Raw genomic sequence first — 15,108 nt, 5'->3', positions numbered from 1 at the left:
TTTTACTCCTGAAAGAGAGCTGCGTCCTGTCCTGTGTGTGTGATGTGTGGCTGGGAGTGTGCTCGAAGCCCCTTCCCTGCCTGGGACTGGGCCCGGCAGAGGGTGAGGCTGGGGAAGAAGAGAAAGTGCCCATGTTCCTTCTCCAGCCAACACCCGCAGGCCAGGGTGTCCTCACGATCAATCACCCCTTCCTTACCTCCTGCTCATTCAGCACTGCCCGTGGGGGGGGGGGGGGGCAGGGGTGGCATCAGAACAGATTCCCTTGGACAGTCCCTACTTGTTTCAGCCCCTCTTTAGGGCTCCGAGCCCCTGGGGACATGGAGCTTCATCCGCATCAAGATTTCCAAATAGAGGGACTACTATGACTGCCTAGAACACTGCCAGAGGCTTGGGGTCAGAGGAGCACACAGCAGGTGCTCAATAACTGCATTCAGTGCATCAACGGTGAGGGAGGCGAACCCCTCAGACAGACCACCTAGAGCTGCAGAGTCACAGAATGGTCTCTGTCCGTGGAAGATGTGACTCTTTGCGCCCCGTGGACAGTGGAAGGCTAGGGATCTCAGCCTCTGGACGCCTATCGGTCCGCCATCTATTCCATGTCACCACCCAGGAGGGCACTGTGCTTCCACCTTGGCCTGACAACTGGCAGCCTTAGAACACACCTCCTGTCCCCTCCCAGCCCGATTTGGTGCTGAGCAGTGTTCTGGGACCCAGAGGCCTGACTGTGGGTGCACCCATGTGACTATATGCGGCACCCCACGGGTGGGTGTAGTGAGTACGTGTGCGTCTGTGTGTGCAGCACTCCTATGTGGTATATGCTAGATGTGCGCATGCTCCCGAGTCCTCGCCGGTGCCCGGGCAGGCTGGGTCACACGCTGTTTTTGAAAAGAGTTACCTGCTGCTGCAGGAGGTGCAACCAAGAAATGTGGTAAAAGATGGGGCTGAGGGCAAATGCTGGGCATCCATCCTTCCCAGGTCCCCCGCCTGCCATCCTCCCTCCCCCACACACACACCCCCAAGACTATTTTCATCCTATGGGGTCTCAACTTAGAGAAACTCCCCTCTAGGAGAAAAGGGCAGGAGTTGCTGAGCCTCCCCAACTCAAACCCCTGAGGTACATCCTCTCTCTGGCCTCAGACCCAGATCCTGCCCCTGCGGTCACAGGCACCCAGAGTGAGGTGTGCCAGCCCTAAGGAGCTGTGCTTTCTCGCAGGGCCCAGGGCTGGGGATCTCGGGCTAAGGCTGAGGGAGTGAGAGGCAGGCCTGTTTCCACCCTGCACCCACCCGACCCCAGCAATCCTCACCAAACAACTCAGCCTGAGGCTGTGGGTCTCCTTCTGATGAGGAGCCAGGGTGAGGGCTGGAAGGCAGTGCTTGCAGAACATCCCAGATCCTCACAGTCTGCACAGTCAGTCCCAAGCAGAGATCCCCAGGAAGAGATGGGGGGATGCACCGGGCCCTGGGGTGGGGCACAGGGCCTGGAGAGTAAGGCAGTGCTTCTCCACCAGGTTGCTGCCCTGCCCAGCGCTGCTTCTATCTGATGGAGTTGGTCAGCAGATGACGGGCAGAGGGCAGCCTGGGGTCCAGCTGTGGCCAGAGGAACAGGTCAGGGTTGCACCCTCCCACCCTAGCCGCCCTCTATTTGCTTGAGACTCTGAGGTCTCAGGGCCGGTTAACAATTGTTCAGCAAAATCCTTCAACAAACTTCACTGAAGAAGGAGGACTCCAGAAGGGGGTCATTCTTAGGGGTGGGGAGGGCATCGGCTGTGCCTGCCCCCATGGAGGCCCCACTGAGCTGAGCTCAGCTACCTCTGTATGAGAGAGAGCCTCAAAGGCGGTCGGCTTCCTGGCCTGGCGACCCAGGGCTGGGAAACTTCAGGCACCTGGCCTGCATGCAAGGCCAGGTGCCTGCAGCTCTGGGAAGCCACAGCAGAGGCCCCAGATGGCTGCAAACCTGCCCTGAAGGGGGCAGAAGCCAACCCCCTGGCTGCCAAGGCCCGGGCCTGGCTGATTTGGCCAGATTGGCACAAAACAAGGGGAGAGAGCCCTACAGAAGAGGCTGTGGGGCCTGGCGGGGCTCTTGGGGTCTCCCGCTGCACTCGCCAGACGCCTGCAGCCAACAGAAACGTTTCGTCTGATTAGGAGCCATCAGTTCTATCCCAATCCCGGAAAATTGACTGCGGTGCAGAGGGGGAGGCCAGAGAAGCAGCCTTGGAGGACAGGGTCCAAGCTAATTAGGAGGCAGCATCCGGGGGCCCATTAGAACACAGACTGCTGTCACTGGGCCGGGCTCAGGTCCCGGGAGAAGAGGCCGAGCAAGGAGGGGCCGGCGGCCCCTCGACGGGGACGCCGCTGGGAGCTGCCGGAACGGGCCCCGGGCTCTGCCCCCGCCCGCTCCGTGCGATCCTGCTCAGGGAACATTCTCTCATCCTGGGCTGTTCTCGCCGGAGGCGGGGGGGGGGGGGGGGGGGCTGGGGACTTCGAGGCGGCCCAGACAGCAGTTGATTCTGAGCAAAACAAGTCATCTGGGGCTTGAGGTGGGCACGAGCCACGCGGGACTTGGAGGCCAGATGCGTTTCTTTTGTGCGGCCGAGGGAGAAGTCGGTGTGTCAACGGGGAAGGAGGGAGCGGCGCGGCGAGGCCGCGGGGGGGGGGGGGGGAGGGGGCGGGGAGGCGGCGGGAAGGTGGCTGCAGAGGGGGAGGGCACCGGCTCGGGAGGGCGGGCGGCTCGGGGCTGGATTCCGCCCGCGCTCCCTCGCTCGCCGGCTCCCTCCCTCCCCAGCCCCCTCCCACCCAGGCCCACCCCACCCACCACCCCTGGCGCAGGGACTGCTGGAACCTGGCGGTGCGCGCTGTCGCTTTAAGACAGCCTCTGCCGGCGCCGTCCGGAGCCTTAGAAACCGGCCCCGAATCGGGAGCCAGAGCCGGGGCCGGGCGGGCGGTAGAGGCCCGAGCGGCGGGAGCGCAGCGCGGAGCGCGAAGCCGGGCATCCGGTCGCGAGAAACCGCTGCCGCTGCCGCCCGCCTGGCCCCGCAGCCCCGGGCGGTCCATGGGGCGGGCGCGGCGTCGTTGCGGGCACGGGCAGCCCTGGGGGGCAGCCCCTTAGGCGCTGTGCTCTTGTCCCCGCAGGTCGCAGCCAGGGCGGCCGGGCGCGCCCAGCCCCAGCCCCGGCCCCTGGAGCGCCCGCCGCGGTCCCCGCCTCCATGGACGCCTTCAAGGGGGGCATGAGCCTGGAGCGGCTGCCGGAGGGACTCCGGCCGCCGCCGCCGCCGCACGACATGGGGCCTGCCTTCCACCTGGCCCGCGCCGCCGACCCCCGCGAGCCGCTCGAGAACTCCGCCAGCGAGTCGTCCGACACGGAACTGCCAGGTAAGCGCGGCTCCCCGCGGGGCGCGCACCGAGCCGAGCTGGGCGCACGGAGCGGGGAGCAGGGCCTGGAGCCCGCGCCGCGTAGTCGGGCTCCCTCTACACCCAGGAGCGTCAGGACCTTTTCTTTTCTCGTTCTCGGACTGAGGGTGAACGCGGAAATTTACACATTTTATAAAACGAAAATCAGAGCTTTACTTCCACCCGGTCCCCACGCGCCAAGAGACCGGCAGATGCACAAACCTACAACGGGAGGGTCGGACTGACAGCCCCTCTTGTTAAGAAGCAAAGAGAACAGGAAAATAAAATTCGGTTTGCGCAGCTGGGTGCCCAGGGGCCGCTCAGACCGCAGGAGAGGAGTAGATCGAGAAAGGAATGGGGCGGCGGATGAGAGAAAGTGCCCAGAGAGAGATGGGGGCACACACCCCGACAGGCGGTGGGCGACAGACTGAGAGGGAGAAATCGAAGAGAAGGGGTGGCGGGAAAAGCCAGAAAACAAACGGGGGGGGGGGGGGCGGTGGACAACCTCAAGTAAAAAGAAGACAGAGGACAGCGAGGGCGATTGGGCCAAGGGGTGAGGCTCGGCTTCAGGCAGGACTCCCTCATTGAGGGAGCCCGGCCCCACGTGCGCCGCGGGGCCCGGGAGCCGCCAGGCGGCCCAGCCAGGGCCCTGACTCTGCTCGGGCACGTCTCCGTCCGCGCTGCCTTTTTGTCCGAGCTCAAGCTTTTTTCCCCCAGGCTGGCCGCGAGCTGGGCCGGCGGGTGGGCGGTGCGGGCAGCAGCGCGGCTAGTCCTCGGCCGGGCCGGGCCTCCGGGGTCTCGGTTTGGCTCGCGGGCTCACCGTCCCAACTCGGCGCCTCTGCAGCGTTCATTTCTTAATCCACCGCCGAGTGTTTCTCTACGCGTTTTTAATCTCTGTTTGTTTCTGTTTTGCATCCCTAAGTGACTTTTCTCTGAGAGGGTCTGTTTGCTTGGCTAAAAAACAATCAACGCTGAACTGTACTTTTGTTTTCCAAAAGTTTTAAGCGTGGCCTTTGGTTGGTTTTTACTTTTAAAACCCAGAGAAATATGCAGCGGTAGAGTGCTCTTTTAAAACCGAATCTATGAGGACATATTTAAAATGCTAACTGGAATTTTCGATATAGAAAGAATTACTACACTAGACATATTTCTCTGGAATTTAAAAATCTCTACATGCAACATTATTCTTGGGGAGATTTTTTAAAAGTCAATCCAAAATGGCGCGTTTCTCCGGGATTTTTTTTTTTTCAAAATCCATTTGCAGCGGGGTTATTTTGATAATTTATCTAACTATAGTGTTGTATTTCCCCAGGACTTAAAAATTATCTCTAGAAAGGGCATTATTAGGAAGGGGTTAAAAAAAAAAATCTATCTACAACAGTACACTAAGTTTTTTTTTTTTTAATCCCAGAGAAATAAATGTGTGTGTGTGCGCCTGGAGTTTATACGAGTACCGCACTGTATTTAGTTAGGGCTGTGTTTGCAGGGAGGTTTTTGCCTTCTTAATTTGCATTTGCTCTGTGTTCCTACCTGCCTAATTTTTTAAGAGTTTGTGAGCCTTTCCATGGTGTTAGGATAGAACTGCGTTTATCTTGGCTTCTATGTTTTGTTTTTAAATTTTGTCTTTTTGTTTCAGTGTGTCTGTGACTGAATGTGTTTTACGTAGCTTGAAAGAGTGAAAGGCTAGAGCCTCAGGTCACCCAGACAGAGTCTGTCGGTCTGAGCTGCCGCCTGAGGGATTTTCTGGGCCTCTGGACTTGAGGCTTGGAGCAAAGGCTGAGAACACAGCTGTGTTGTGCCTGCCCAGTGTGGCTCCCACACAGCCCTGGGGAGAAGAAAGTGGGGTGGGGGCGGCAGGCCACGGCCCCTGCTCCCCCGACCCACTAGCTTCAGGCTGGAAAGATTTGATCCTAGTTCAGAAAAGCAGAGAGACACCCCCCCCCAGATTTAGACCCCAAAGAGCCCTCAAATTTTCATACATTTGCGGGTGACAGGCAGTCGGGCTTGAGCCTGAGCCCAGCTGCAAGAGCAGGCTCTGCCCAGCCAGGAGCCTAGGCCTGTGCCTCCGGTTCCTGGGCTCTGCTGGGCACGACCGACCAAAGGTGACTGCAGACGATCAGGCAGCCAGCAGGCTCTTTCCAGTGGGGACAGTTCTAGGGCCCCTGGCGGGAAGGGCCGCCAGCGCTGATGGCAGGCGCTTCGGTGGAGCCGGGACGGGGTGCAAACGAGCATAAGCCCAAGGTGACCGGAGCCTGTCCTGCCCGATTCAGAGAAGGAGCGCAGCGGGGATGTCAAGGGGCCGGAAGACAGCGGCGCAGGAGGCGCAGGCTGTGGCGGCGGGGAGGACCCGGCCAAGAAAAAGAAGCAGCGGCGGCAACGCACGCACTTCACAAGCCAGCAGTTGCAAGAGCTGGAGGCCACGTTCCAGAGGAACCGCTACCCCGACATGAGCATGCGGGAGGAGATCGCTGTGTGGACCAACCTCACCGAGCCGCGCGTGAGGGTGAGCGCAGCGTGCACGCCTAAGGCGACCCGCGCCCAGGGCTGCTGGCCACCTCTGCCGCAGTCCCCGCGCGCAGACTTTGTCTCTGTCCCACCACTCAGACCTGCTCCCTCCCTCCGCCGTTGAAGATGCCACTGTAGGCCCCGGGTGTCCCCCGCTGCCGCTAAGCCCTTGGGTGGGTGGTGCCCCTGGGCTGCTGCCGCCTGGTATCCTACCTGACCCTCGGGCTCTACTGCACCTTCGCCCCAAGATCTGTGGCCCCAGGGGGATTTCCCCTGCGCTGCAGGGCCCAGGGCCCACTCGGATGTTACGGCCTTAGACTGCGCAGAGGACTCCCGCCTATGGGGACCTCGGAGCTGCTGGCGCCTTCCCCCGGAAAACGAAAGGGAAAGGCAGGCCTTGCCTGGCCACCTGGCAGAGGCCTGAAGGGTACCTAGGCTTGGAGGCTCAGAACCTCCTGGGGCAGTGATCCCAACCACAGCCTGCTTCTCCAGAACCTCAGCGTAGTCCCCACCTGACTCGTCTCCAGCCCCGTCAGCCAGTGAGTAGCTGGACCCTTTCCCTGTTGCCCCTTCCTGTACGGCTGGGGTCAGGTGAAGGAGGAGCAGCTCTGGTGGAAGAGTGACCCTCAGGCTGAGTCCCTTTGGAGATGTAAGATCTCTGACCCGTGACCAGACTGCACCCTCCCTCTCCTCGCCCTTTGGTTCTCAGTAAAGGCAAGAGCATAGAGGTTCTCTTGCCAGAGCAGCAAGAGAATCATTTCTCTGAGTACGCAAATATTTAATCAGATACTGGGAGGACATCCCAAGCCAGCCCAAAATGCTACCTGGCCTGGTGACTCCCTGCTATAACCCAAACTCTTGCCCCTCCCGTCAGGCTGGCCAGCCCAGTGGGACTCAAGTGAAGACAGCACTCAGTAATCCAGAACTCACTAATCCTGCCCAGGTTTACGGTGGTAGGGGTGGTGTGGGGGTGGAATCAGGCAATGTCTGTGCCGGGGATTGGAAAAGGCTGAGATGCGGGGGTCGGCAGCTAGCTCAGGAAAGTCCGCCCACGGCTGGAGGAGGGCTTCAGAGGATAGAAGCATACAGTAGGACGATAGGAGCGGTTGGGCAAGGACCAGGAGTTGGGAAAGAACAGGTTCTTACTAAATTTTGTGGGAGAGAGTGGAGGGGAGATTAGAGAGAAACTAGTAAGAAGTGAAAGGAAATTAAATATTTGCAAAGAAACATATTTGGCATATATTTGGGTGGCAGGAAAAATTAAATAATTAAGGGCAAAGGGATCAAATATTTGAGAAAAATAAAGAATCAACTATTTAAGAGAAACAGTGACGGTCAGATGTTTGGAAAGACAGGGGAAACTAAATATTGGGGGAAGAATCAAAAGGATCAAAAATGAGGGATAACGGAGAAGATGGACTGAGGGAAAAGAAAGCAGTTCAGATAGCGGGGTAGACCAAAAGAAAATAAACATTTGGGGCAGAAATGAGAATATCAAAGATTCCCAGTAAATATGGATACAGACTCTTTGAGGAATGAAATAAAGGGAGAATAAAGGGAGTCAGAAGATCCAATATTTCAGGGAAGAAAAACACCTTTTGTATTGGAGGGAGAAGGAAAAGGATGGAATATTTAGGAGATAGACCGGGACCCCTTTAGGGGAGAAGGCCGGAGATGGACTGGTTGAGAGAGAAAGAAAGCAAACGAATATTCGCTGAAACAAAAGAGGATCGATCCATATTAGGAGAAGACATCAGATTTAACTTGGGGGAGTGGATATAGATCAGAAAAGGGGAAAGACGAAATGTTTTCTGGGGACAGGAAAGGAACCATTAAGGAGCGCGGCCCGCAGGGGCGGAAATAACGAAGAAAAGAGACGCTATTTGGAGAGACGGCAGCGGCGGCGGGCTCGGGGCGGAGGGGGCGGAGGGGGTGGAGGTGGAGGGGCCTTCCCGCCCTCGGCAGCCCTGACCCTTCTCCTGCCCCCTCCCCCAGGTCTGGTTCAAGAACCGGCGAGCCAAGTGGCGGAAGCGCGAGCGTAACCAGCAGCTGGACCTGTGCAAGGGCGGCTACGTGCCGCAGTTCAGCGGCCTGGTGCAGCCCTACGAGGACGTGTACGCCGCCGGCTACTCCTACAACAACTGGGCCGCCAAGAGCCTGGCGCCAGCGCCACTCTCCACCAAGAGCTTCACCTTCTTCAACTCCATGAGCCCGCTGTCCTCGCAGTCCATGTTCTCGGCACCCAGCTCCATCTCCTCCATGACCATGCCGTCCAGCATGGGCCCCGGCGCCGTGCCCGGCATGCCCAACTCGGGCCTCAACAACATCAACAACCTCACCGGCTCCTCGCTTAACTCGGCCATGTCACCGGGCGCCTGCCCGTACGGCACGCCCGCCTCGCCCTACAGCGTCTACCGGGACACGTGCAACTCGAGCCTGGCCAGCCTGCGGCTCAAGTCCAAGCAGCACTCGTCGTTCGGCTACGGCGGCCTGCAGGGCCCGGCCTCGGGCCTCAATGCGTGCCAGTACAACAGCTGACCGGCCCGCCAGGCCCCGCGGGCCCGCGGCCGGGGTTGGCGCCGGGGCGGGGGCGGCGCGGAGGACTTAGCCACGCCGCGGCCCCTGCGCCCACGCAGCCCTCTCCTCCCCACCTCCCCACCTCCGGGCTGGTTGTGTGTTTGCTTTTTCTGGACCCCACTCTGCCCTCCCAAACCAGACGAAACAAAACGAAAAGACGTCGGAGAAAAGTGCTGCGAAAAAACGGATGAGTTGCAATTTCCCTCGGGATGGCGCGGGTGGTGTGTGTTCGCTCCCTCGGGCCGGGCGGGCCCGTCACGCGGAGGGGGCGCGGCGCGGGAGGCCGGCGGGCCGAGGAGGACGCCCTCGTAGCCCGCGTTCCCGCCGCGCTGGACCCGGGAGGAGCGGCCGCGCCTGCGAACTGGACGTGCGGAGCCCGCGCAGGCCGGCTTCGGCCCCGTAGGAACCGAGGCGCCCCCTCCAAGCTGGGCCCGGCCGAGCGTACCTTAGCTCGATTCGGATCCGAGTTGGAGCGGGCGCTGGGTCCGGGATGACGGCGCCCGGCCTGGGTTCGGGGACTCGCTGTGGAGCCGCACGCGGCCACGGCGCGCCCCGAGAGCCCTCGGCAGCCCCGAGCACCGGAGGCCTATTTTAAGGCTACGGAGCCCCAGCTGGCGGTGCGGACGTGGCGGGAGAATGGAGTGGGCTCGTCTCCGAGCACCCCGGGCCCCCCCCCGCCCGCCCAAGTTTCGCCACAGGCCCAGACCCTCCTCTCCGCTCCCGGGCTAGGAGGTGGCCCCCTTGGCCCGGCGAAGAGCCCCCTCCTCACCGCCCGCGGTGCAAGTGTCGAGCCGGGAGAGCTCGGGGCGCGGCCAGCCCCCCACCCCGCGCCGCGCCCACTTTGCACACCGGCTCTCCGGCCCGCGCCCCTGTTTACAGCGTCCCTGTGTATGTCGGACTGACTGTATAGAATTATAAATCTGTCTATATCGACTTGTCCATGTACGTCTATTAAAACCATAGTACAAGCGTGCTAACCACTGCCGAGCCCCGACTGCTTCATTCCACTGAGGAGGGAGGCGGGTAGGAAGGGAACGGCGCCACCATGGGCCCTGTGGGGTAAGAGAGGAGCTCAGCGGCCGCCTCCTGGTGGAGTGGGAGGTGCTCTCTCTTCCCACCACAGTTCCTGACCTGCTCAGCCCCACTCCGTGAGGGCCCCCGTCCGGAGCTCTGAGCTCACCAGGGGCTCTCCGGCGGGACCGCTCAGCCTCGGCGCGGCGCTGTGCTCAGCGCCCTAGCCAGCACCCCCCCTTCCCTGGCTGCCGGACTCTGCAGGCTCTTCCCAAGCTGTGTCGGCGGGAACCCCCAAGCCCTCGGGGTGCTGTGTGGCCCTTGTCCACCCTGAGAGTTGTGGTGAGGGCCGCCCAGGGCCCCTTTAGTCCTGGAGTTGTCTTGTCTCCTGTGGGCCCAGGACCCCCACCTTGGAGCTCTACCCTAGCTGTTTCAGGAGGACTGACGATGCAGGATCTGCCAGTGTCTAGCCAGGGCCTCCCTCAGCTATTCCCCCCACGGAAATCCCACTCAGGGTGTGCTGGAGAAAGTGTCCATGGCACAGAATGAACTCACTTCCCTTCCACCCCAAGGTATCAGAAGGAGGCTGAGGGCTCTTCCACCCTCCCAGGCTTTGGAAACGATGAAGACCAGCCTGTAAAGTGCCTGTAAAGATCTGCTTCCCTGAAGTCAGTCACTTCCAATGGCAAAACAGAATGTTTGCAGCTGAGGCGGGGGGAGGAAGGAGGGGTTGGTATTCTGCTTCAGACTCACCTTGTGACTGGGATTGGCACTGCCCTGGAGCCGGACCCCCGGCAAGCCCTAGATGGAAGTGGGGCACAGCCATGGGCTTAATCACCAGCTGATAGCTGGAGAGCCCTGTGCACACATTCTCAAACCAGGTCAACACTGCCTCTGAGGGCAGGAGTGTTGTCCCTATTACACAGGTGATGGAACCGAGACTTCACCATGCTCTGCGACTGGGCCAAGGTCACAGGGGAGTCAACAGTCTTTATATTCCAAAGCATCTTTCCACCGATCTTCCCACATTTAGATGAGTGAGGAAGGGTCCTTCCTGGAGGATGGCCCAGCCATTCTGTAGGACTTACAGGACTGCTGGAGGACTTACAGTGTGGGGTTCTGAGGACAGGGCCAGATATACAGGCCAGGGGAGGGAGGTGGGGGGAGGGAAGGCCAGGGCAGGGGGCTGGAGCCAGACCACCCCTCCCCCAACGGCTCCAGTCCAGAGCTCCGACCCCTCACTCTCTGGAAACCCCTCACTCTCTGGAAACATAAACACAATCACATCTGGACTCAAAGTGCCTCCCCCAGCCTCACACATCTGCCAAGGCCAGGGGGCCCTGGTCTCAGTTGAGGGCAGAAGGCAGGAGAGACCTAGGAGATGGGACTGGAGGAAAAAGGGAGGCAGAGAGTCCTCTCCTGAAAGTCGGGCCTGGCTTCAGGTGCCATGGCCGACAAGGGGCTCTGGTGGAGACTCAGTGTGGCTTTGGGGCCACAGATATAAGTGGCAGGGCAGAAGCAGTCCCAGAATGTCCCCATCACCCATCAAGGACCAGGGCCAACAAGGTGAGTGTAAGACCCTTTTGTGGGGTTCCCCCAGCTCCTCTGACCCGGCTGTTCTGTGGCTGCAGATAGGAGTGATAGCACCCAGCCCTTCCCAGCTGTATCCGCCACGGGATCATCTCTGAAGGCAGGCTGAGGAATACAGGGGGGCTCTGAAAGGCCAATCCTCCGACAAAAGGCAAAAAGCCCTCGTCCTCCTCTGCCTAAAGACTGGGGAAGGAGTGTCATTCATTCACGCAACATTTGCTGTGCTCCTGCCCTTGGCGCTCGGGATTGAGCGCTGGGAAACGGACGGTCCCTGCTCTCATGGACAAGTAAACAAACACGTATATAATTACAAACTGGGCTGAGTGCTTTTGAAGAACAAGAACAGGGTGCTGTGAGTCAGAAAAAAATGAGAGGTCTGCCTCGAACAGGGTGCTCAGGCCAGGCTGTTCTACAGAGGCGGGTCTGTCTTGAGCGGTGAGCGCTCTCATTTCTTCCACCCATTCAGGGCCCTGGGCCCAGGGCGAAGCGTAACACTCCTCACGGATCAGCCCCTTTACCTAAACGCCAACCCTAGGAGGAAGAGTTCTCATTATCCCCTTTCCCTGATGAGGTCCCTGAGGCTTAGAGAGGTCAGGTCACTTGGCCAAGGTCCACAGCAGAGAGTGATGGAGTGGATTCCAGCCCAGTCTGTGGCCGCTCTACCGTCTGCACTGGGCTGCCCCATGCCAAGCAACGTGGGCAACATGGTGGGGAGGGGGAGGAGTCTGGCCTGCAAGAGATGGTGATTTCTACTGGCTACCCGGGACTAACCCCAGGAAAGAGAAAAGCAGATTTGGTCCTTGCTTGGTGCTGAAAGCCCCAAAGGGCTGCTGCAGGTTTAGAGCAGTTGCGAATTAGAAACAGGCGGGCCTGAGGCGGGTGCCCAGCACTTGGTTGCAGGCACTATGGGGCACCAAAGGAAAGTGCACAACCACCAGAGTCCCCAGTCACTGAGAGGAACCGTAGCTTGAGGGCCCCAGCCAAGCGGGGGGGCGGGGGGGGCGGCTCCCTAGGGGCCATGGCATCCCTGAGGACAGCTGCCAGAGTCTAGAAGGGGAGGGGAAGTCACAGCTGGAAGATCTGCCTTGGAGGGGGCACTGCCCCGGGAGTCCAGGCCCGGGAGGTGGCTGTGTGCCGTCCTTCAGCGTTGCCTGCCTGAGCCTGCTGCTCCCTGTGACAATGGAGCAGGGCCTCAGTCACGAGACAGGAAGGATGGTTCGTGCCCACCGACCTCCCCATCTCCCGGGCCTGTGACTCGGCTCTGGCATCCAGAGGAAGCTTCGCTGTGGTCTTTGAGAGCAAGGGTTTGAGTTCTGGCTCCACCTCTGAGTTGCCTTGGATAAGACACCATGTCTCTGAGCCTGTTTCCTCTTCCATAAAAGGGAATAACAATCCCTTCACACAGTTGTTTGAAGGATTAAAGGAGATAACACATCAGACATTAGTTGTGGGGCCGGCAGAGAGTTATTACTGATGGTGGTGGCAGTGTAGTTGTTAGTCTGCCTCTCCCCTTGGGGGCCCTGTTCCCCGCTTTCCACATTAGTAGGGCTTCTCTGAGTTTCTCAACAGGTCATTTCTGAAAATGTCCTTTGGAGCCCAACTTGGTTTTCCCTCCAGCTTTGCTGGGTGTCGTGGGTGTGAGTCCTGACTGACAGTCCCGCCGACTTGCCTTCCCCACTGCATCCCACCCGGGGACCCATCCTGGACTTGGACCCTCGGGAACCCAGCCTGGTGTCCTAGCGCCAGGGCCTGGGAGGCCCTGAGGAACTGCTGTCCAATGGGCCTGGGGAGAGGCACACGGGCAGGCAGTACTCTGAGAGATGAGCCAGGGGAGCAGAGGGGGCACTCACCCCAGAATTCTCCTCTAAGGACTCCCTGCAACATGGAAAAAGGAGGCCTGGACACTTCTGTGTTCTCTCACCTTACTGATAGCTAACCTCAGCCCCTTACCAAGTGCCAGGCCACGAGAAGCACTTGATAACAATTACAGTGCTCACTCCTCAGGGGAGGGAGGGGCCCCTTATCCTTACGCAGGAAGACACCGAGGCTGAGAGAGAATCAACAGCTCACCCGTGATGCCACAGGGAATGAGGGACGGAGTTGGGACCCAGGTCCATGGTCCCCTCCACTGCACCGTACACTCTCTTGACATTTGTACTGGGTGGCGGCAGGGGGAGCGGGGGAAGGATAAACAATTATAATTCATGTTGATTCCTGTCAAGAAGCTGGGCTCAGGTGTGCTCTGGGAGAAAGAAAAGGCCCCAGGCCCCAGGATTTGCCTCCACTGAGCTCACTTGGCTATTGTGTGGGGGGGGGGGGGGGGAGGGGAATAGCAGAGGGCACAGGTGACAGGGGGACTAAGGAAGCCCCGGGATGAGCGCAGCAGAATGGAGTGGGCCGGTGAGGGCACAGAGCAGCTTTCTGGTAAAGGCAGGACCCTGGAACATCAACCATTAATTCCAAACTCCTGTCTCCTTCAGTACTACAAACTTCTCATTTCCTAGATGCGTGTTTCCAGTCTGCTTCCCTCTGGAAGCCCTCCTAGGGTCCTCCCAGCCCTTGCTGGCCTGGCCCCTTGCCCGTCTCACCACCCCACTCTTCACACGCCTGTGTTGCCTTCGCAGGGCCCTGGACCTGGCCTCCCAGTAGGTTGGTGCTGCCCAGAGCAGGTGTCCATCTACTGAGTGGCTATAGGAACTTCAGGACACTCAGCCACCAGAGCCCAGCCAGGCTTGGGGTGGGGCGGGGGGAGGGGTGGGCTGTGACCCAGGGCAGAGAGACGCTGCAGAGGAGCAGGTCAGGGTGCAGGAAGCTGTGTCGGGAAGGGGGTGGAGGAAAGCTCGCTCTGGCTCTCTCCGTCCTGTGGCCACATCTCACCCTGCACTATCCCCTGCTGTGCACCGGACATATTTTATTTCTCTTCTTCATCTCATTTTATAGATGAGGAAGCTGAAGCTCAAGCACGTCACATAACCTGTCCAAGGGCACACAGCTTTTAGGGACTCGGGTCCCCGCCGGACCACAGAGCCCACAGCCCTCGCTAGTGTGGACACAGCCTCCTGGGGGCAGGGCACTGGCAGCTGGGCAGGGGGCTGCCGTCACAAAGTCAGCATGCCCAGGCAAACAGGTGTGGACCGCAGCGCCTGGAGAAGCGTCCGCACACAGTCACGCTCGAGAAACATTTGCTGAATAAAAGAACTGAAGGGCTGCCTTCCCTTACCCCTCCCTCCATGAAACAGATCTTGGCCCTTTCTCCCTCTCCCTGCTCCTTTCTCTCCTCTCTCTTGTTTCTTTCCTTCCTCCACACACACTTATTCCTCATTCTCAGCACAGGCAGCTCTGGGCACTGCTTTTAAAGGTGACTCAATGCGGTGCCTGGGTGGCTTAGTCGTTAAGCGCCTGCCTTCGGCTCAGGTCATGATCCCAGGGTCCTGGGATCGAGCCCCGCATCGGGCTCCCTGCTCAGCGGGAAGCCTGCTTCTCCCTCTCCCACTCCCCCCACTTGTGTTCCTGCTTTCGCTCTCTCTCTCTCTCTCTCTCTCTCTCTGTCAAATAAATAAATAAAATCTTTAAAAAAATTAAAAAATAAAATAAATAAAGGTGAATCAACAGGGGCGCCTGGGTGGCGTGGTCAGTTAAGCATCCGACTCTTGGTTTCGGCTCAGGTCGTGATCTTGGCGCCCTGAGATGGAGCCCCACATTGAGCCCTGCAACAGGCTCCTCACTCAGCTGGGTGTCTGCTTAGGATTCTCTCTCTCCTTCTCCCTCTGTCCCTCACCCCCACTCTCTCTCAAATAAATACATAAATAAATCTTTTTTTTAAAGTGAATCAACAAAAAAACAAACCATCCATTTCAAAAATGGGCCAAGGATTTGAATGGACATCTCCCCAAAGGAGATAGATGCATGGCCAATAAAAACATGAAAAGATGCTCAGCATCACTACTCATTAGGTAAACGCAAATCAAAACCACGGTGAGATACCCCTACACATCCATTAGGAATAAAACAAGTTATCAAGTGTTGGCAAGGACGTAG

At 59.1% G+C, this 15,108-nt stretch overlaps 1 protein-coding gene across 1 annotated transcript; it reads left to right on the top strand.

Annotated features, from left to right (window-relative positions):
* Nucleotides 1–3,203: 3,203 nt before the first annotated feature.
* On the top strand, nt 3,204–8,430 carry PITX1 (paired like homeodomain 1). Its single transcript, XM_028103515.1, has 3 exons — nt 3,204–3,369; nt 5,658–5,890; nt 7,888–8,430. Exons 1-3 carry the CDS (start codon nt 3,204–3,206, stop codon nt 8,428–8,430), a joined length of 942 nt encoding a protein of 313 aa, XP_027959316.1.
* Nucleotides 8,431–15,108: the final 6,678 nt, after the last annotated feature.

This window comes from Eumetopias jubatus, unplaced genomic scaffold (assembly GCF_037043125.1).
Source record: "Eumetopias jubatus isolate StellerSeaLion01/CBP00866 unplaced genomic scaffold, mEumJub1_p1.0 scaffold_5, whole genome shotgun sequence".
In the NCBI taxonomy this organism is placed as follows: domain Eukaryota; kingdom Metazoa; phylum Chordata; class Mammalia; order Carnivora; family Otariidae; genus Eumetopias; species Eumetopias jubatus.
This window is presented reverse-complemented; position numbering and strand designations above follow the sequence as displayed.

Excerpts from the sequence above, each read along its gene's own strand:
- PITX1 (XM_028103515.1), top strand. The coding sequence starts at position 3,204 with ATGGACGCCTTCAAGGGGGGCATGAGCCTGGAGCGGCTGCCGGAGGGA. Across the intron at positions 3,370-5,657 it reads GTCCGACACGGAACTGCCAG|AGAAGGAGCGCAGCGGGGAT; the intron begins GTAAGCGCGGCT and ends TGCCCGATTCAG. Across the intron at positions 5,891-7,887 it reads TCACCGAGCCGCGCGTGAGG|GTCTGGTTCAAGAACCGGCG; the intron begins GTGAGCGCAGCG and ends CCCCTCCCCCAG.